Here is a 20,690-nt window from a genome sequence, read left to right as displayed (position 1 = left end):
TCCAAAGAGCCAGCTTTTCATTCAGTTTTTCTTTTCTTTTTTCCAAACCACCAGCTAACGTCCTGGAGGGTGACTCCATGGACCAGGATGTTGAGAGCCCTGTGGCCATTCACCAGCCAAAGTTGCCTAAGCAGGCCAGGGACGACCTGCCAAGACACATCAGCCGAGACCGGACCAAAAGGAAAATCCAGAGGTATGTGCGGAAAGATGGAAAGTGCAACGTCCACCATGGCAACGTGAGGGAGACCTATCGCTACCTGACCGATATCTTCACCACCTTAGTAGACCTCAAGTGGAGATTCAACCTGTTGATTTTCGTCATGGTTTACACAGTGACGTGGCTCTTTTTTGGAATGATCTGGTGGCTAATTGCATACATCCGAGGAGACATGGACCACATAGAGGACCCTTCATGGACTCCTTGCGTCACCAACCTCAATGGGTTCGTCTCTGCTTTTTTATTCTCCATAGAGACAGAAACCACCATTGGTTATGGCTATCGGGTCATCACGGACAAGTGCCCAGAGGGAATTATTCTCCTCTTAATCCAATCTGTTTTGGGGTCCATTGTCAATGCATTCATGGTGGGATGCATGTTTGTAAAAATATCTCAACCCAAGAAGAGGGCAGAGACCCTGGTTTTTTCCACCCATGCAGTGATTTCCATGAGGGATGGGAAACTGTGCCTGATGTTTCGCGTAGGGGATCTGAGGAATTCCCACATCGTGGAGGCTTCCATCAGAGCTAAGTTGATCAAATCCAAACAGACCTCAGAGGGGGAGTTCATCCCCTTGAACCAGACGGATATCAACGTAGGGTACTACACTGGCGATGACCGTCTCTTTCTGGTGTCACCACTCATCATTAGCCATGAAATTAACCAACAGAGTCCTTTCTGGGAGATCTCCAAAGCCCAGCTGCCCAAAGAGGAACTGGAAATCGTGGTCATCCTAGAAGGCATGGTGGAAGCTACAGGTAAGGTGTGCTCCATCCGGGGGTATCTGTGGGATCAATGCTCATTTTAAACTGAACCTCACATTCTTATTTTTGACAAAATATGGAAAACTGAACCTCACTCACTATTGACGCCACCTCTTTATTCATGAAGTAGTATGTGGCCTATAACCTTAAGTATGTCCACCACAAAGTCTAACAATTTAGCTTTTCAAAAGCCCTTGGGAAAATAAATTAATAAACAATTTTTTAAAACACCTCTTAATATATTTTAAATTTTCAAATATTTACTTAAATTAAAATTTGATCTCTCTCTAAAGCAATTTTTAGATTGTTTTAAAGCATTGTTTAAATTAAATACTTGAGGTTATTTATTGCCAAGCCAGGAGGAAGAAGTTAAGCCTTTCAAAGGAAGCCTGACAAATTGCTTCAATAAAAATACAATTTTGCCCGTTCTTTGGGAGCCATTTGCAAGACCCATAGCCTTGCTTTTTCTTTTATATCAGTTGAGCACTTGGTATCTTTTCTCTATACTCTACCTGCCAAATCCCCTGTAGATATAATAATGCAGACCCAGTAAATAACTCTAACAGGAAAGAAAAAATATTGATATCCACTCATCATAATCCTATTGACCCATCTGCTTTGAACAGCTAACTACTGGTGTATTTTAACAAAGATGATCTGTTCTAAAAATAGAGAAATGGTCTGTTTTTATTGAAGTCTTCACTCATATCTTTCCATACGTGTTACACATCCGAGGAGCAAAGGAGGTTCTGCCTGTATTTATCTGTAACTTTCTATGAAATAGAGCCATAAACTCTGCCTTAAGCTAACAATAGTGCCTGTGGGAAAAGTATAAACTAGAACACTAATTCAAGCTTTGCTTTACTATTCTTCTGAGTCATTAGTCTTGGGATCCTTTTTAGTTATACAATCTGCCCTTCTTGTGCTTTGAGATCTTCAACTTGAGGCTCAAGTAGGTTTACACAATCTGAAAATGCACGGCCACCAGCCAGACCCCAGACTCTTCATCCACCCATAACCTGACCTCAGTCATCCGTCAAATGAAAGTCATTACTCCCATGTCTCAGCCTCCCTGGACCCAACAGGCAAAGTCATTACCTCTAACAAATTTCTCTTATAGTGGTAAAAACTTTTGCAATAGTTTTTTAAAATGCAGCAAACAATGAAAATGTGAGTAAAAGGCTTTGCATGAAGTGTGATCCTTTGCATAAGGCAAAAGGAACATCTAAAACAAAAATAATCATTGTGAAATTATAAATAAGTACTGCACATGTGCACTGGGCTATCTGTACCCTGAGCCTGACTTTGGGGTGCCCTCGTGAGCCAATAGTTGTGTGAGGGGAGGGAGGAGGAAGGAGGGGGGAGGAGGGCGGGGAGAAACCAACTCAATAAGAGAGCTCCGTCATTTTCCCACAGACCAGAAACTACTCCCACCTCGGCCAAGCACCTGGACTCTGGGTCCCCCTAGTGGTAACCACTGAGATACAGTCTCTGGCAGCATAAACTGACCACTTAATGATGCGCTTTTAATATTAGATTTCTCGCTATAAACTCTCCGGATAGGACAGAAAGGAGGGGAGTGGACAAGCCTTGTTCTCCTTCCGTCTCTGAGCTCAAGAAGCAAAAGCCAGTGGAGACGTACCCTCTGTTTACTGGTGTTAATCTGAGCTTCGAATTGCAGGAGCTGTGTTCCCTCAAATCAAAACCCAAGCTCTAAAAATAAGTCAGTCCGGAATAAGCAACTTACCTTTGTGATGTCTGTGAGTCGGAATTCTCCCTGGGGCAGACCGTGTCTTTCTGAAGATAGCTTGTAATGACTGAGCCTTTCCAAATAGGGGAACATCCTTTTGTTGGTAGTTAATAGTGATACCTCTGAGCATTCGGTGGCCTTTCTACTGCTTTCATAGAGAAAACTGGGTACTTGCCAGCAAAAAAAGAATCAAAGGCAACCACTATTAACTTTCTAAAGGTAATAATAATAATTTTCTAATTTTTGGAAAGTGGAGGAAAGAGTGTTCTAGAAAGTTCTGGGTTTGTCTGGAAGCTGGACACGTCTTGATCCTTTCCTGATAGGATTCGTAGAGTTCAGTCTTTCCAGCACATCTCATCTCTTAATTTAACGAGGCACACTTTTTTTCTTTGTGAATGAAAAGCACAGTTGGGATTTATGGGTATTAAGTAGGCCCTTGGGGTGGGGGGAATGTTTCAATGAATCAAAGCCACAGGAAAAAAATAGATGTGGACCAAATGCACCCTGAGGAAAACAGATTCACAAGGATCTAATTATTCATTGGAAGGCTAGATGGGAAATCAGGAACCATGAAAACCGCAAGCTGACACAAAGGGGCCTCTGCTTGACTCATGCTTTCTTTCAAATATGACTTAGTTGACCTGAAACTACTCTCAGTGACCTCAGTTAGGATGCCTCTTTCAAGGACGAGCCTCACCATCGCCACCACTGCAACCTCCATGCGATGCCCTCCCTCTTTCTGTCTTGCACGTCGTGGGCACACAGCGACCCCAACGTGGTATTTGCTGGGGATCCGAGCTACCACGCAGTAGGCTGACCCGGCAGGTCCTTTAGTCCACCGGGTGCTCAGGCCCCTCACAGGCCAGCTGGTTGACACATAATAGGCCCACCCCAGTTGTGCTGCCCCAAGTCTGCTTCGTCACATCACTCAGGGTCAGGCTCGTCTTTAGAAAACGGGAGTAAGCTCCTTGAAGGCGGGAGGTGAGTCTTGCCCACCTTTGATGTTCTGCAGGTCCTGGCCCCAGTCCTTCATTCAGTGAGTTCTCTGGCCTCATAAAAGACAGACTCACACCCACAAAAGACAGACCCACGTTCTTGGTGGATGGTTTCGGTCTGGTCCTGCCCCAAGTCAGGGGGATGTGTCACCTCTCAAGAACCTTCCAGTCATGTGGTTCTATTTTTGAAAATGAATCAAACCCTGGAAAATTCTGACACCAGCCACCCAGACATCTGGGAACTGGCCGTGTCTCATCCCATAAATATATTTTTAAAGGGGGCCCTTTATGTTCCTGACACAGGGGCAATTTGGAGATAGTGATGTTTACAGAGGGTTCATAGCTACGTAAACAAACATGCCGAGCAGCTGTGGCAAGTGAGCCTTAAATAGTAAAGCATTCATATAGACTGCTATTTATAGAGGGCAAATTGGCATAGAGGCTAGATGACAGCCACACAGAGCTGGGCCCGGTGCCAGCCAGCTCCTCACTATAGGCTTTCTGATTGATGAACTTCCATATTTACCCCCAACGATTATGCAACTATGACAGGCAGCCCTTTCCAACACCTCAGCAAATATGTCTCCTTAGAATGAATCCCATTAAGCTTTTTTTTTTAATTTTTATTTTATATCGGAGTATAGTCAATTCACAATGTTGTGTTAGTTTCAGGTGTATGGCAAAGTGATTCAGTTATACATATACATATACCTCTTCTTTTTCAGATTTTTTTTCCATATAGTTTATTATAGAATATTGAGTAGAGTTTCCTGTGCTATACAGTAGGTCCTTGCTGATTATCTGTTTTAAGCTCTTTTTTTTGCCTTTTTTATTATGGAAACTATAAAACTTATATAAAAGTAGACCAAATCCTATAATCAACTCCCATGTACCCATCATTCAATTTCTATAATTGTCAATTCATGGCCAAACTTGTTTCATCTGTGTCACCCACTCACTAACTGCCCCTCCAGCATCATATTTTATCTGCAAATATATCAATATGTCTCTAAAAGATAAGGACTCTTTTAAAAACATAACTGTAGGGCTTCCCGGTGGCGCAGTGGTTAAGAATCCGCCTGCCAATGCAGGGGACACGGGTTCGAGCCCTGCTCCCGGAAGATCCCACATGCTGCGGAGCAACTAAGCCCGTGCACCACAACAACTGAGCCTGTGCTCTAGCCCATGAGCCACAACTACTGAGCCCATGTGCCACAACTGCTGAAGCCCATGCGCCTAGAGCCCGTGCCCCACAACAAGAGAAGCCACCGCGATGAGAAGGCTGCGCACCGCAACAAAGAGTAGCCCCACCTCCTGCAACTGGAGAAAGCCTGTGTGCAGCAACGAAGACCCAATGCTGCCAAAAATAAATAAAATAAAATTAATTAATTTAAAAAACATAACTATAACACTGTTATGACACCTAAAACAATTAATGATCATTTCTTAAGATCCAATATCTACTAAATGCTCTGACTTCCATTTTTCTCATAAATGTCTTTTTAAGTTTTGTTTAAATCTGCTGTTTGAATCCAAATCAGGTTAGCACACTGTTATCGGCTGAGATCTCTTCCAAGCCTTAGTCTATGAGCTCCCCTTCCATCCCTGTGGGGTTTTTATCTTTCAAGTTTTTCTCAAAGAAGAGAGTTTCTGAAATATTTATATACTACGAAGAAAGCTGGGGAAAGTGGAGGGTGGGAGGAAGCCAACTTAGTGAAGATATACTAGATAACACTTTGTAGATGAGGAAGCAGGGCTGACTGTCCAGACGTCAGTATCTACGGGTTACCAAGGAGGAGGGGGAGTGTGTGTCAGAAGTAGGCAAGCAAACCGGAAGTAGGTGAGGGCAAGCCATCCTTCCCCACAGGAAAGCTCAGTTCTTTATTCACATGAGGAGAGCTTAGTCACATAAATCACATCACAGGATTTTTGAGTTGCAAGAGTCTTCGCCCTACTCTTAATTACTTTACAGGTGAGGAAATGGATGCCCAGCAAAACTAGCGAGTTGGCTAAGGTGCGATAGTTACGGGCAGAGCAAGACCTTGAAACCCTAAACCACGGATGATGTCCAGCCTCCAAGTTCAGTGCTCTTTGCATCATGAATGCTGTTGGTTCGTGAAGATTCTGCAGAGCATGCACCCAAAAAGATGACTGGTATTTAACGTGCAGACAGGCTCTCTTTTCTCCCATCCTTAGCTCTTTTTCTTTAAGGCTTCTCTTTCGGTCTCCAATGTTATCAGTTCATTTTAAAATTCTTTATTACATTCACATGAATTTTTAACAAGCATATATTAAAATGAGATCTGCCACAAAACTGTTCTGAAATCAAAATTCAATAAGCACCGTCTACAAAAATACTCCTGGAAGAATATAATGTTCTGTCAAATCTGATTTCCAAGAACCGCTTTCCTTTGCCATAGTCAAAATGCCACTTCTCTATAACAGAGGAGAATAAGAGATCACAGAGTTTGAACAGGTGGCATTTCTCACCTAAGATGGTTGAGGGTTAGCATCACAGTACTTTTAAGCTGTTTCTACTAATGATATTTCATAGCCATTGTATTTTTCAAATCTTATTTTCCCCTTTAGATAGGTAGCTGCTAGTCTCTCCACTGGCAAGTCATTATCTCCAGATTTACCATTTTTCTTTTAAGAGTTGTAACCCCAACTACCTAGCCTAGGAAAAGAGTTAACTGATAAGATCTGGAATGCTAAGATCTTGGGTGAAAATCTCGTGGTAAATCTCTATAAGGCGCAATTAAAAAAATTCAAAGACATGTGAATTTATTTTTCCTGGATGGAAATCTACCACTCATCAACATCAAGAAATCCAACCATCCTTTCTTCTTCAAGCATTAGGTTCAGGTGATCTATTCAGGGCTTCCTCCCAAATGCCTACCTCAGTGTAATACACCTAAGTAGTGCCAGTGACTGGATAAAAACTGATAATACCTGCTCCCTAAATATGGTAAACTTTTTGTGATTCTAAGCAGTTTGGGGACACTGTTCTGGTCCTAACCATCTGAGGCTGGATGCAGTAGAGCACACATAGAATTTTATACTTTTCCACCACCCCTCTAGAAGAAAGAGACTGTAACCCTGTTAAACGTTATACCTCTGTTAAACATTATACCTCTGTGAAACATTTCTCCTAATTTAGAAGGCACTTAGGATCTCATAACTTAGATAGCAGTGTATTGAGGTCACCATAGACTATTGTGGTTGAAAAGACAAAAATACTGGATAATTATCAAACTTTTCATTATTAAAACATCAATAACAGAAAATCCATTGTTCTTCCTTCTCCAAATGGGCTGTGAGGAGCTCATAAAATAGATGTTCAGTAGAAGTCAGGAATGGCCACACAATATATACAATTTAAAGTTCAAACCCAAGGTAAAAAATAGACTAGCATGTAAAAGTTAGCTCTGACTCAAACTCGGAAGTCAGTACTCATGTTGGGAAGAAACTGCACCATTCAGATTAAGAGATGAGTATCAAAGAGTGGGAAGCCTCTAATTAGTGCATCCTTAAATAAATCGAGCTTTATTATTTCCCAGGGCATTCAGTAATATGAGTGCTGACAGCATGATGCCAGTGAAGCAGTTCTACCTGACAATTTTTAATGACCAGAAGATGATCATTGGGGAAAACCATATAACTTATTCACACATGGAAACACACACACACACACACACACACACACACACACACACACACACACACACCTCTGCTAAATAGCTAAACAGCCAGAAGCCAGAGGGGCTTCTTCCCCAGTTAAGCATGCCCTTGCTCCTGTGTTTTACACCAACTCACTTTGTAAGTGAGTTTGTTTGTTCTATTACTTATTTAGTACTCCTCTCTTTCAAAAGTAGTCTCTCTTGGCCATAGCTCAGCTTATCTGTACTTCTTTGTGTCATTTATACTGTCAGGCAATCCTGGGTTCAAACCACAGTTGCCGTATTCACTGTCTTGCTTAACTTCTCTAAGGCCTCACTTTTGCCTCTCTAAAATGGGAACAACAACGGTACCTACAACGTTGGTGACCTTTCAGCTTCACGGATCCTGTTAGATCAGATCATTCCTTCCCCCACAGACTGCACGGGGGAAATGCAGTAGGGAGGAGGGAAGCCAGGCATTTGGGAGGGTCAGTCCCAGGGACTGGCTCCACTGTTTCCAGGGACTGTGCAGCTAGCATCTCCACACGATGACAACTGACTCTCCTCAGAAGGCACTCTGAACAGTCAAAATGGCAAATGTCAACCTGCGATAGCCAGTGCAAGAAATGCACACTCACAACGTGAGAGTAAATGCCAGCCTGGCCTCTTCCCAGCTACCTACCACGAATGATGAGCTCTGAATTAATGAGGATCACTGGGCTCAGAATAGACTTTGCATTCCTATAGATAGTAACATTTCATCATTATAATTTCTGCCCAAAGGGGACACGAATATAGATTATTCTCAAGTCTTCTAAGGCAGCTGCTCAGGGAGGACAGGACCAAGAGTCTGCATTTGAAAACAAGATTTCTATGTCCCCAATCCCCCTCCTAGGTTTTTATAAGAATGCTCTGGTGTCAGCTGATGCCCCAATTTGGAGAATGTATTTTTGTGCTGTTAATTCAACTGAAGAATATTTATTTACATAATAAGCCCTTAGAGATACTTCTGCGTGAAAGTATAGATATCCTTCAACAAAGTGGACAGTAAATGTGAATTTCTATATGGCCCATTCCACTGTTCTCTATTTACTGAGAATGAAAAGATACTGTACAGTCTGGTTTGGCTAGGCATGTTGCAGTAACAAACACCTCCAAGGGCTTAAAGCACAAAGGTTTATTTCTCATTCCTATTACATGTCAGTTGCAACTCTGTTCACATCCTGTTGACTCCAAGATACAGACGAAAGGAGCAGGCCTACTTAGGACAAGGCATTCTCATGGCAGGGAGAAAAAAGAAATGACGAAACGTCTCGCTTCTGCTTGCCATTTATTAGTCATAGCAAGTCGTATGGCAGTGCCTGATGTCCATGGAATGGGGAAATGTAATTCTCTCACAGGGACTTGGAATAAATAATTCAGAACAAAATAATACAATCTACCACAGGTACCCAAGTGGTTTTGAAAACCCCTAGACCGAGTTAAAAACTTTTTGCAAGTTAGGGTTTAAAATGTGCGGTAGTCATTCGTGTTGTTTGTGAAATATGTCCAGCTTTCGTCCTTCTAAACACATGTCAGGATCACATTTCCCTGTTCCTGTTGGACACGGTCATGTGACTTACATTTGTCCCAACAGTATATGCATATGTCATGTGTATCACGCCGCTGGAAACCTTACAAGCTAAATAGGATAATTCCCTTCCTACTTCTGTAGTTCTCATGGAAGCACATGTCACAGTGAAGTTTCCATCATTCTGGACCCTTGACCGGCTTTGAAGAGAAGACCCTTGCCAGCTCACTTGGGACTTGTAGCATGACTGAGAAATAACCTTAGGTTGGGTTAAGCCACTGAAATTTGGGTTGTTTGTTACCACAATATTAACTAACCTCTTTGGCCTGACACAAAATTTCATGCAAACATTTTGACAGGTTGGCTGTTGTATACTGCTCATAGCCCCACACTTGCCATGAAATGAATTTTTGTCTAGCTACTTTGCAAAGCTTCTCCTCCCTCCTTTAAACTCTCTGTTCACTGCTTAAGACTCTGAGGTCAGACAGGATGAATTCAAATTCTGCCTCCACTCCCAACTGTCCATGTGATTGGGTGCATCACTTTCCTTAACTTCACCAAACCTTTTTCCATTCTGAAAAATGGGAATGATACTTATATTTATAAGGAGATTCCATGAGATAATACAGGCAAGTCATTCATCATGGGACCATAGTATGTGCTCAATAAATTTAGAGAGTGAATCTATGATTCTGTAAATCATACTATTCTCATCCAGCATTCATTAGGTGCCTATTGAATGCCAATTGCTTTATTAGATGCTTTCCATATATTATTTTCAATCCTCAAAGCAATTCTGAAAGGTAGATACCATCCCCACTTAACAAATGAGGAGGTTGATTCTGGAGTAGGGAGTTGGGGAGAGTAACTTGCCCGAGGTCACACAACTGGTGAAGTAGTAAGGCAAGATTCCATCTCAGGGCTGCCCACCTTCCCAGTCTGTCTCCCTTGTGCCTCTCCAGGGAAGGCATAGTACACAACAGCACACTGAAAGTAGTGGTTATTGATTAAAGGTCATTAGCGTGTGGACGATTATCGCTCAGTGATATATTCCCTTTTGATTACTGGCCTCAGCTTCCCCATCAGGCTCCCCTCACCAGACCGCGGGAGGCAGGTACGGGCAATCTGCTCTTTCATAACAGTTGGCACTGAGTCTCTTGAAAGGGCACCTACTTGTTCATACTCTCAGATTCTGCCCAGTTCTACGTTATCAGGCAACCATGCCACTTGACACTGGGCCAACCCCATCTAAAAGAGCCTGGTGCCGTGCCAAGTATAACCCAAAGTGCAACCAAGCAGTCAGTGCCAAAACCCTTAGGGGAGAAAAAAAGAAAGTTTAACACTGAAAGGGAAGAATCCATTTTGACGCTGAGCTTCCTGCCAGAAATCACAATAATAAAACGATTTAGGCTTTGACCAGCCCAAGTAAACCCTGCTGGGGTTTCCATTTCACTGCAAAACATCCAATAAGACGCTTTTGGGGGTTTGAGGAGGATGCTAATTTTTCTCTTGTCACTGAGGCCATCCTTAGACGATTTTAATTAAACATTTGCGAAGTAAATACATTTTCTTTTACGTTTTCTCAGGCATAGTTTCTATAGGGTGAATATTAATAGAAATCTGTGAAAGCTGATGGATAAAGGAGAGGCTGGTGGGCAATGATATTAGAGAAGAGCACACAGCATGGAGCTCCAAGGAGACAAGACTGAATGTTGAGCCTGAAAGGAACTAATGCTACATTCACATCGGCCCTCAATGAAGTATCTTTAATACAACTCAGAGAGCTAAAGTAGTAACAAAGTATTAGCCATAAAGTATTTGCTTTAGATACTTGGTTATATATGTTGACTCTCTCCCCAAAGTTGGAAAAGGTGTACAACCTAAGGAGAACAAAAATGATGCTGCAAAACAAAAATGTCTATGATTCTTACAGAAATGCTTAAGAACCCACAAGGTCCAACATGGGGCAAGAAAGATTTCCAAACACCTCCCTGGGTCTTTACAGCATGAGTCCTTTATGTTCACCCAGAGGGACCTCAGCAGGTCCAGCCTCGCCTGCAGACCCTGTGTCAGCCCCCAAGGCTGGGGGAAGAAAGAAGCCACATTCATGAAGCTAAAAACAGATGGGTCACGGCTACCTGGGAGGAGGCTGGCAGCTTCACTGGCCATCAGCAAACCAGGCCAAGAACAAGGAAGGGCAGGGATGTCTCCAGTACCACCTCAAAGCCTCTGTTGCTGCGGGGACCTGGCACAGAGTCACCCCCTGTGTTTGGTGGATGACTTCGCAAAAACCTCACCTGTGACCAGAAATGCTCACTCCTGACATCAAAGAGACTAGCTGGGTGCACTTGGAGCTCCCGTGTCAGCAAAGCAAAGTGTCCTCTATTGCCACGTTGAAGGCTGGAATGACGCAGTGGCACTCCTTTCCTTGAGTTCACTCCAATACATGTTCACCCAGGTGGAAGGGGGCATCTCATGAATGAGGAGAATCTGTAACCTGGGCAGGAGATGGCCTAGTAGACAGGAGACGGGGAAGACGTTAGGCAAAAATGTGCCATGGCCTTCAGTGTTTCTCACGGGCCCCGCCCTGGGGTGTCTTCCTTTTTTTTATTATTATTAAATGTATTTATTTATTTATTTCTGGCTGCATTGGGTCTTCTTTGCTGCGTGCGGGCTTTCTCTAGTTGTGGCGAGCGGGGGCTACTTTTTATTGCGGTGCGCGGGCTTCTCATTGTGGTGGCTTCTGTTGTTGAGGAGCATAGGCTCTAGGCGCGTGGGCTTCAGTAGTTGTGGCTTACGGGCTCTAGAGCGCAGGCTCAGTAGTTGTGGCTCGCGGGCTTAGCTGCTCCGTGGCATGTGGGATCTTCCCGGACCAGGGCCCGAACCCCTGTCCTCTGCATTGGCAGGCAGATTCTTAACCACTGCACCACCAGGGAAGTCTGGGGTGTCTTCTTATGATGAAACAAAATCCACAGATGGACCCGAGGCATATGCATTTACATTTAAATGCTTAGTCTCTTTATTTTCCCATCCACCAAAATCATGAGCCCCACATCCTCCTCTCTCTTCAATCCTGCAACATCACTCCCTCTTAGATAACAACCTGGCTTCACACTTCGTTGAGAAAACAGAAGCAGTCAGACTGGAGCACTGACCTTTCCGCCGGCCCCTATCTCACCGCCACACCCCCGCCTCCGCCACCTGGGCCTTTCACCCCTGTCCGGAGCCCTGTCCAACCCAGGGCCAAACCTGGACCGCATCCCTTCAGCCCTCTCAAAGACTTTTAGACTACACCATCTTCTTTCCCCCATCATCAATTTTTTTCTTAATAGTTTATTTCCGACAACATAAAAATATTTCCTAATATCTATCATTTTTGAGAACAAACAAAAACAAAGGTAGACTTCTCCTGGTACTGTGTCCCTTTCCAGTACTGTCCCACTTCTCAATGCTCTTTCCCACATTACTTCTAGGAAGAATTGTCTGCATCTCCATCACCACTGTTTTACTTCCCTTTCCAAATGAGCTACTATTCCTAGCACACCACTGACACACACCAACAACATCCATCCTGCTAGCTCCAGAGGCCACCCCTCTATTCCCGTCTTACTTGGCCTCTTCGCATCAACATGCTGACCACTTCCTCCTTCTCCAGCCTTTCTTCCCCAGCGTTCACCACTACTTCTGCTTTCCCTCCTTCTTCAGTGAAAGCTCCTTTCCATCCTCATCTTCAAGCTATTTCTCCTTTTCCCCAAAATCTCAGGGCCCATTCCATCCAGAGTCCTAGCCTCCATTAATTATCCTTTTCTGTTATTTCAGCCAGGACCTTGGCTTTAATTACCATCTTTTTCGCATGTGACATCAAATTTCTATCTCTGGTCCTAACCTCTCCCCTGAGCTCTGAATTCAAAGATCCAGCTGCCTACTTGGCATCCCTATTTAGATGCTTGTACAACTAATGTGACCAAAGCAGAAACTAGATATCCTAGCATCCCCTAGAATCTGCTTCCCTCTCCATCTTCCCCATGTTCATAAATACCATCATCAAACACGTAATGACTTACATCAGAAACTTCGGGAGCATCCCTGATTCATCTCTTGCCCTTACCGGCCAGAAGTCCTATAGATGTGACTTCCAAAATATGTCTATCTCTGTGGCTACTGCCACAGATTGTCATAATGTGGAGCCCATGGCATTCAACTGGGTCTCCCTGTTTAACTGTGACCACCCTACACAAATCCGTTTTGCACACAGCAGCCAGAGTGATGGTAAGAAAAATGTAAACCAGAGCAAGTCATTCTCGTGCTTAAAACCCTCCCATGGATTCTGGCTGCACTTGGAAAATCCAGATTCCCTGCCATGGCCAACAAGGCCCTTCTGGCCTGGCTCCAGCATGCTTGTCTGCTCTCACCTCCAGCCACTTTCCCACCCAGCTCACCACGCTGCAGCCGCGTGGGCTCTCCGTTCTGAGCACAGAGCTCTTGTACAGGGAGGTCTTCTCTGCCCACCAGATAGAAACCGGCTCCCATCACTGTGCCTCTGTCACTCGGTGCAGAACGTGTCACCAGCTGATGGTATCCTGTGGACTTGTGTGTTAACCAATAGTCTTTGGTTGCCCAGATCAGAAACGTGGTTGTCATTTATGCTCTCCCCTCCCTTGGGCACTGCAGTCTTCTCTCTCCCAACCATTTCCCCAAGCCCACAGGGCTCCTTTGTGCAAATGAGGAAAAGCCATCCCTCCTCAACTCTACTGCCATCTGCTGGGAAATTTGTGTCATAAATATATCTGTACCACTTAGATTTAGTGAGTTGTGCAGTGTACAACCTGCACAACCGTATGTGGTGGCCCGAGCTAAACTTATCCATTCCATCTCGTACCCGTCTCTAGTATCCAAACGTCCTCTCCTCTCCAGCATCTTGGCCACTGCACTGGTTCACAACACCACTCCCTCCCTCTGGGCTATTACACTGCTTCCATACTGACTTCCCTAATTATAGACTCTCATTTCTACAATTACCCTCCTTGCAATTAGTAGAGTAAACTTTGTAACTTACAGATCCCATCTCCTCACTCCCCAGCTCAAACATTCTCAGTAGTTTCTGGGTAAAGAATCAAGTCCAATCTCGTTTGCATGTCACAGTCTTGCCACCTGTCCAGGAGCCCTGTCACTTTCCCCACTACCTGCTTGTGCTACTGAAATTCCTGAATGCACCATGGGTTATTTTGCCTCTGGCCTGCACATGCGCTGACATTATCTCTGCCTAGAATATCCTCCTCCATTTATCTTCCCAATAACCCCTACTCACCCACCAAATCTCCCTTCAAATGCTGCCTCCTGTGAAACCTTCCTGACTGCTTGGCAAACTCTGGCATCCTCCCTCTCTGCTTCCCCTGCACTTCTACAAATCTCCATGATATCTGACTGCATTGTGTATGACTGATCACATGGCTGGGTGTCCCCAACAGACTCTATATTTTGAGGATAAAGATTATGCCCTTTTTTTCTACCCCAACAACTAGCACAATTTGCCACATGGTAGGTGCTCAATAAAAAGAATGAATACATTGATGGTTTTGTAAAAAGCAAGGTCTGGCCTTTCTAAATGTGTCTTAGATGCCTGGCAGCATTTCCTTTTCACCTGGCACCATCTTATCTCAACTCTACTGAGAGCCAAGGACTACATCTGCCTTCCCAATGAGGCTGTTATATCATTTAATTTAAAAATTAGGGCTTCCCTGGTGGCACAGTGGTTGAGAGTCCACCTGCCGATGCAGGGGACACGGGTTCGTGCCCCGGTCCAGGAAGATCCCACATGCCGTGGAGCGGCTGGACCCGTGAGCCGTGGACGCTGAGCCTGCGCATCCGGAGCCTGTGCTCTGCAATGGGAGAGACCACAGCAGTGAGAGGCCCGCGTACCGCCAAAAAAAAAATAAATAAATAATAAATAAAAATAAATAAATAAAAATTAAAGACTTTTTATTTAACGAGCCTGTTTATTTTACAAGATCCTTTCCCCATCCAATATTCACCAGGCATCTTATAAAGTCCATCCAATGTAAATACAGATAGTTTAAAGCAGCGATCCAAAAGGCAAACTTGTCCCAGAATTTGGTCTTAAATGACACAAGGGGCTCTTCCAAGTAGGCATATCTCTGGTCCCCTTTCTAAAGTAGGTCTAGTCCACTGGAGGCTCAGTGGGGACAGGAGATGGGGCTCCCATAACAAGAGTCCCTCATTACTTTCATTCCCCGTCATCCCACGCATGGATATTTCCCTCTGACGTTGTCTGGCTCTGCTCACAAATCTCCTCACTCCGCCACAGGACCAAGCAGAGAGCTCAGAAGAGCAAATCATGGGAAAGGGAGATTCCTTTACCCAAGTTTCTAATCCATAAGTAAATAAAGGGTCTCTCACTATATAACCCTCACCTTCTGCAGTGATGAAGGATGAGGGTAGGTGCTAGATCAGGACACACCAGCCCACACCTGAAGCGTCCTAAGCGGGCTTTCTGAAGGTAAGAACTCTACAGGCAACGTGTCTGAGGCTGAGGCGTACTCAATCCGCAGGCAGGGATTTTCCAGAACCTCCCATGTACCTGGCATTGGGCAACGTTAGACAAACACAGTCCTGCCCTGAGGGAACTCACATTTTAGAGCAGGAGAGTGGCAAAATGTTTCCTGTAAAGGGCCAGGTAGTAAATACTTCAGACTCTGTGATGTCTCTATTACAACTACTCAACTCTGCGGCCTTGGAGTTCAAGCAGCCCCAGGCAATATGTTTCCAGAGGACCGTGGCTGTGTCCTAATAAAATTTTATTTATGGACACATAATTTTCACGTGTCATAAAATATTATTCTCCTTTGGGGTATTTTCCAACCATTTAAAAATGCCAAAACTGCTTTTAGCTCTCTCCTGTTCTAGGCGATGGGACTGGACATAAAAACAAGTTACTATACAAAATGGAATAATGTATATACAGAGAACATTTTTAATGGGGAGGTGCACCAGCGGGTACAGGAGCTCTGCTCTTGTACTCCCAGCCAGAATCCCACTTCAGATGTGTGCCACATAATAAGTACCAGTGACAGCAGCAAGCAAGGCACCTCCAGGGAGAAGGGGGAGCGGCCAGAACCCAGGAGAGAGGAAATCACTTACCTTTGCTCTTTGCATTTGCAATCCCCCAGAAGGAGAAGATAATGGGGGGCAGAGGGTTCCTGACCTTTGAGAGAGAGCTAAAATTGAACTTCTGTTCAAAAGCAGAGATTCATCGGTAAACAGTACTATTATTAACATCATGGTTTAAAGGGAAAAAAATTAAAGAATGTGAGTGTCTTTGTTTCGGGAGGGTTCGCACTGACACTACCTTTTGTGCTTGCTCTGTTTTTCTTTGACTGAAAATTACTCCCCCTACTTAAAGTTATACAACTCTCTCCCAGCAACATTTGTTCTTTTGTTAAGTTAAAATATGTATTTATTAATTTATTTTTTATTGACGTACGGTTAATATACAATGTTTCTGGTGTATAGCAAAGTGAATCAGTTATACAGATTCTTTTCTATTACACATTATTATAAGATATTGAATATAGTTCCCTGTGCTTTATAGTAGGTCTTTGTTGTTTATCTATGTCATATATAGGAGTATGTATCTGTTAATCCCAAATTCCTAATTTATCCCTCCCCCACACCTGTTCCCCTTTGGTAACTAGAAGTTTGTTTTCTACGTCAACATTTATTCTTAACATCAATTCATTTGGAGGTTGAAGGTCCTAAACTCCATTCCACCCCGAAAGAGCCTTTCTCGGTCCCAACTCCCCTCTGTCCCCTACCACTCGCACTCTCATTTTCTTAGGAGGCTGAGGGGGACGTATAGCGATTAGCCATCAATGAAGACACTCAACCTTTGCTATGAGTTACACATCCACACAACCCCGCCCTCTATCAGGCGATTATGGGACTCAGTCCACAAAGAAAGTTGTCCTTAACAAATTCATTGGAAATGCCTCAATCAAACAACTTGCTGTCAACACAACTGCCATTGACCCAACCAAATATGGTGGGAGGAAGACCTCACCAAGACCACAACCTGCTTTGGCTGTATTGCTACCTACTCGCAGGAGCTTGGTTCAGAATAATCATAACAAACGCTTGAAAAACAGTTGCACATTGGAACTTGCCTTGACAAAAATCATTTTCCCTAGAATGGATTTTCACTGGAAAACCCACACGGGAAAGCCTCAGCTTCTCTCCTGGTTCGCTTTTGTTCCCCATCTTCCCCACACTGCTTTCTGTGGCTTCTTTTCCTCCCATTCTGAATTCTCCACACCCTGTAAAGTCCATCAAACACCCCTTCCTCTGCAAGGCCTTCACATGACACAGCCTCACCCCTAACCAGGTCCTGTAATGTCCCCTCCTTTTCCAAGTGTCATTGTCATCTCCCAAGTGGACCCTAAGCTTCTTGTCTTCTCTCTCTCTGGTCCCCGTTACACCATACTGAGCATAGGAGACCACAGTGCCCATTGGTGATAGCTCGGGGACCTGTCAAGGGTACCTCCTGAGCTGCCCCTATGGATCCCAAACATGCCAGGAGTTCTTTGCTAACAATTTGACAAGTGTCGGGGCCAGAATCTGTTATGAGGTCAGTTATAGACCCTCAGTATCCCTCACCCATTTCGGATCCCCACGTTGATCCCGTTAGCCGTGCTATATATCACGAGTCAGGAACAGCAGGAACCGTCTTCCACATTTTACCACATTTGCTCAATCTACATACAGGTATCAACATAGATCCATGCACTTACGCATGTATGTGAATTTGAGATTTTTTAAATCATTTGAAAGTAAACTGTAGACAAGCTGCCACTTTAACCCTAAATTCTTCAGTGTATATTTTGTAAATGCAAAGACAGTCTTACAAAACCACAGTCTAATCATCAAAATCAGAAAATTGATATTGATACAAGGTTATTATCTAATCTAAAGACGATTCAGCTTTTGCCAATTTTCCAAATAATTTCTCTTATTATCAAAGAAAGTCACAGGCCGTACTTTGTTGTCATGTCTCAATCTCCTGTGACCTAGTGGAGCTCCTCTGTGTGTCTTTAACTTTCCAAACACTGACTTTTTCAGAAGAGTAGAGGCCCCTTTACTTTGTAAAACGTCCCTTAATATGGATTTTTCTCATGTTGCCTTGTGGTTAGATTCAGGTTTTGCATTTTTGACAAGAATACAATAGAAGTGAAGCCGGGCCCCTCTCTGTACATCAGATCAGGAGGCACGTGATGTTGGGTAGGGGTGCCTACCAGGCTTCTTCATTGTAAAGTTATTGCTTTTCACTTTGTAAAAAGCATCTTGCGGATAGACACTTCGAGACCACATAAATATCCTGTTCCTCGACAAACTTTCATTTTAGCATCCGTTGATGATTCTTACCCAAATCAACTATTACTAGGATGGCTATCAAATGGCAATTTTCTAACTCCATGATTCTTTCTACATTTAGGTGTTGGCTTTCAACACTAAGGAAGAGCTTTTCTCCCTGCATTACCTAGCTATCTATCTATCTACCTACCTACCTATATCAGTATGGACTCACGGAGTCTTATTTTATCCAATGGATTACAATCTGCTTCTACCATTAATTATTTGTGATGCTCCAGGTATTTGAGATTTGGCCAATGGGACCCCCTACTGGCAGGCTTCTTATCCTTTGAACATTTCCCCATAATCCTCTTGTGCTTTCTTCCTTTATGGCACAAAAAGATGCTCCAGGCTCACATTTGAGTTTTTCCAGTCCCTGCTATGGAATCAGACATTTCTCCAAAGATTTTTTTCTGTTTAGTAGAGTATGGTCTTTAGCACCAAGACTTGGGCACTAGTTGTGCAGAACAGATAGCCATATTAGGCTCCTCCTATTACAAAGGAAAATGTCAATTCTACCCCAACTCCGCTGGCTGCTAAATGTATGTTTCTGAACTAAACCAGGAGTTCAGAAACTCTGCACTCCAGAAAAGTGTCAGGGAGAAATCTCAAGCTCACTCCCTCCAATATTTATCAGAAAGTTGGTCTGGAGTGAAGCACATGGGGAGGCCTGCCTGAAGTTATGCAGACCCCACATTCTTCCAGAAGGTCTATAACCCAGCTTTTGCACCTACCAGAGAAACACAGAATAACCCTGGACTTAGAAGTCCACTGCAAAAGGGTTTTACTGAGCTGTGTGAAGTATAACCAGCCCCGTGAAATGGACCTTGTGTCTCCTAGAAGGCAATGTTGACTCGAGTTCGCAGTCCCACCAGTTTGTTGCAAGCTCTCAGGAGACATTTCTTCATGTCACAGCACTAAGAATAGCTGGACTTTTGCTCAAGAATTGATTTCCTTTTATGTGATGGGTGCTGTAAGTTCTGTATCTAGCCAGGTCTCCCTTGTGGTTGCCATAATGCCTAGAACCAAATTTGGGGTGCGTGTAGCAAGGCTGCATGCGGTTGTGGTGTGCGTTTTCATGATGCCTCATTCCTGGTGCTTTTTATGACCCCATCTTAGGTGGCTTTCTCTCCGTAGCATCACCCCCAGCATGATGGTGCTATGTATATATAGGCTACACGTATTAGTGGTGTAGAGCTGCCATTAAAAATACCACAGGCTGGGCAGCTTCAACAACAGACATTTATTTTCTCACAGTTCTGGAGGCTGGAAATCCCAGATGGGGCTGGTGGTGGCAGATTCGGTTTCTAGTGAGAGCTCTCTTCCTGATTTGCAGATGGCCACCTTCTCCTTGTGTCCTCAAAGGGCCTTTCTTCTTTGTGCTGGAAGCGAGGACTCCCTCCCTCTTCTTAAAAAGACACCAATCCTGTGGGATTAAGGCCTCATGCTTATGACCACATTGAACCTTTTTTTCCTCCGAATAGGACCCACCTCCAAGTACAGGCACGTTGGGGTTTGGGGCTTCAACGTGAATTTGGGGGGAGGGGACACAGGTGAGGCCATAACACCATGTAAGCTGCTTCTATCCTTGTCGACCACGTCAGAGTGATAATAAAGGGACACAGTGTTTGCATCCTCACTAACAGTCTGCAACCTTTATTGCACTGACACCTAGAACACAGACCCTGACACGCCTGCCACTTGATCGGTTGTGCTTTATCTAAAATTATATACAGCAAAATCCACTAAAACTTGGCTCCTTATTCTATAATCAGACAGTATGGAAAAGTCCTTACAGTGCCCCATCATCCCTTGCCCAGAACACCCCACAACCCTTCCCTCTTTGGTGGAACGTGAGCTCATGGGTGCTGAAAGAGCCATCGGAGTGGGAAGGTGAGAACTACCAGGGTAAACACACAGCAGGGCATCCGTGGATCCAGTCGGCCTTGTCTCAGAAAGGGAAAGCCTGAGGGCACACGGCTACCTGAGGCTCTAGTCCTGGACTTGCCACATCTGCCTCCCAGCTTGGAGATTTCTCCCTCCGGAACCTTCCCTACACTTCCCTTCCAAGTCCCTCTGGCAGGAAGGGTGCTGCTGGCCCAGCAGCTGGCCCAACAGGGTTCATCTGGGGCTCTGGGAGCTCTGTTTCAGCTCGCGTGATAGGGTTTCTGCTTTTCTTCCCAAGTCGCCGATCGATTCATTTTGAATTATCAGCTGTGCTGTGGCATCCACCCTCCCCGGATCCCTTGCCTGAGGGGCTCAGGGAAGCAGGTCTGCCCAGCAGAGAGGCCCAAGGCTCTGTGCACAGCTCC

The 20,690-nt window shown here is 44.3% G+C and overlaps 1 protein-coding gene across 1 annotated transcript in view; it reads left to right on the top strand.

Moving 5' to 3' along the window:
* Positions 1-20,690, top strand: part of KCNJ6 (potassium inwardly rectifying channel subfamily J member 6) — a 285,124-nt gene that overhangs the window by 192,608 nt on the left and 71,826 nt on the right. Inside the window, exon 3 of the mRNA XM_067739491.1 lies at positions 55-975. Within this exon, the coding sequence (XP_067595592.1) occupies positions 55-975 (921 nt within the window). The remainder of the gene's footprint in view (positions 1-54; positions 976-20,690) is intronic.

Source organism: Pseudorca crassidens, chromosome 5 (genome assembly GCF_039906515.1).
Source record: "Pseudorca crassidens isolate mPseCra1 chromosome 5, mPseCra1.hap1, whole genome shotgun sequence".
NCBI lineage: Eukaryota > Metazoa > Chordata > Mammalia > Artiodactyla > Delphinidae > Pseudorca > Pseudorca crassidens.
The sequence above is the reverse complement of the archived record's forward strand: the minus strand, read 5'-3'. Positions and strand labels throughout refer to the sequence as shown.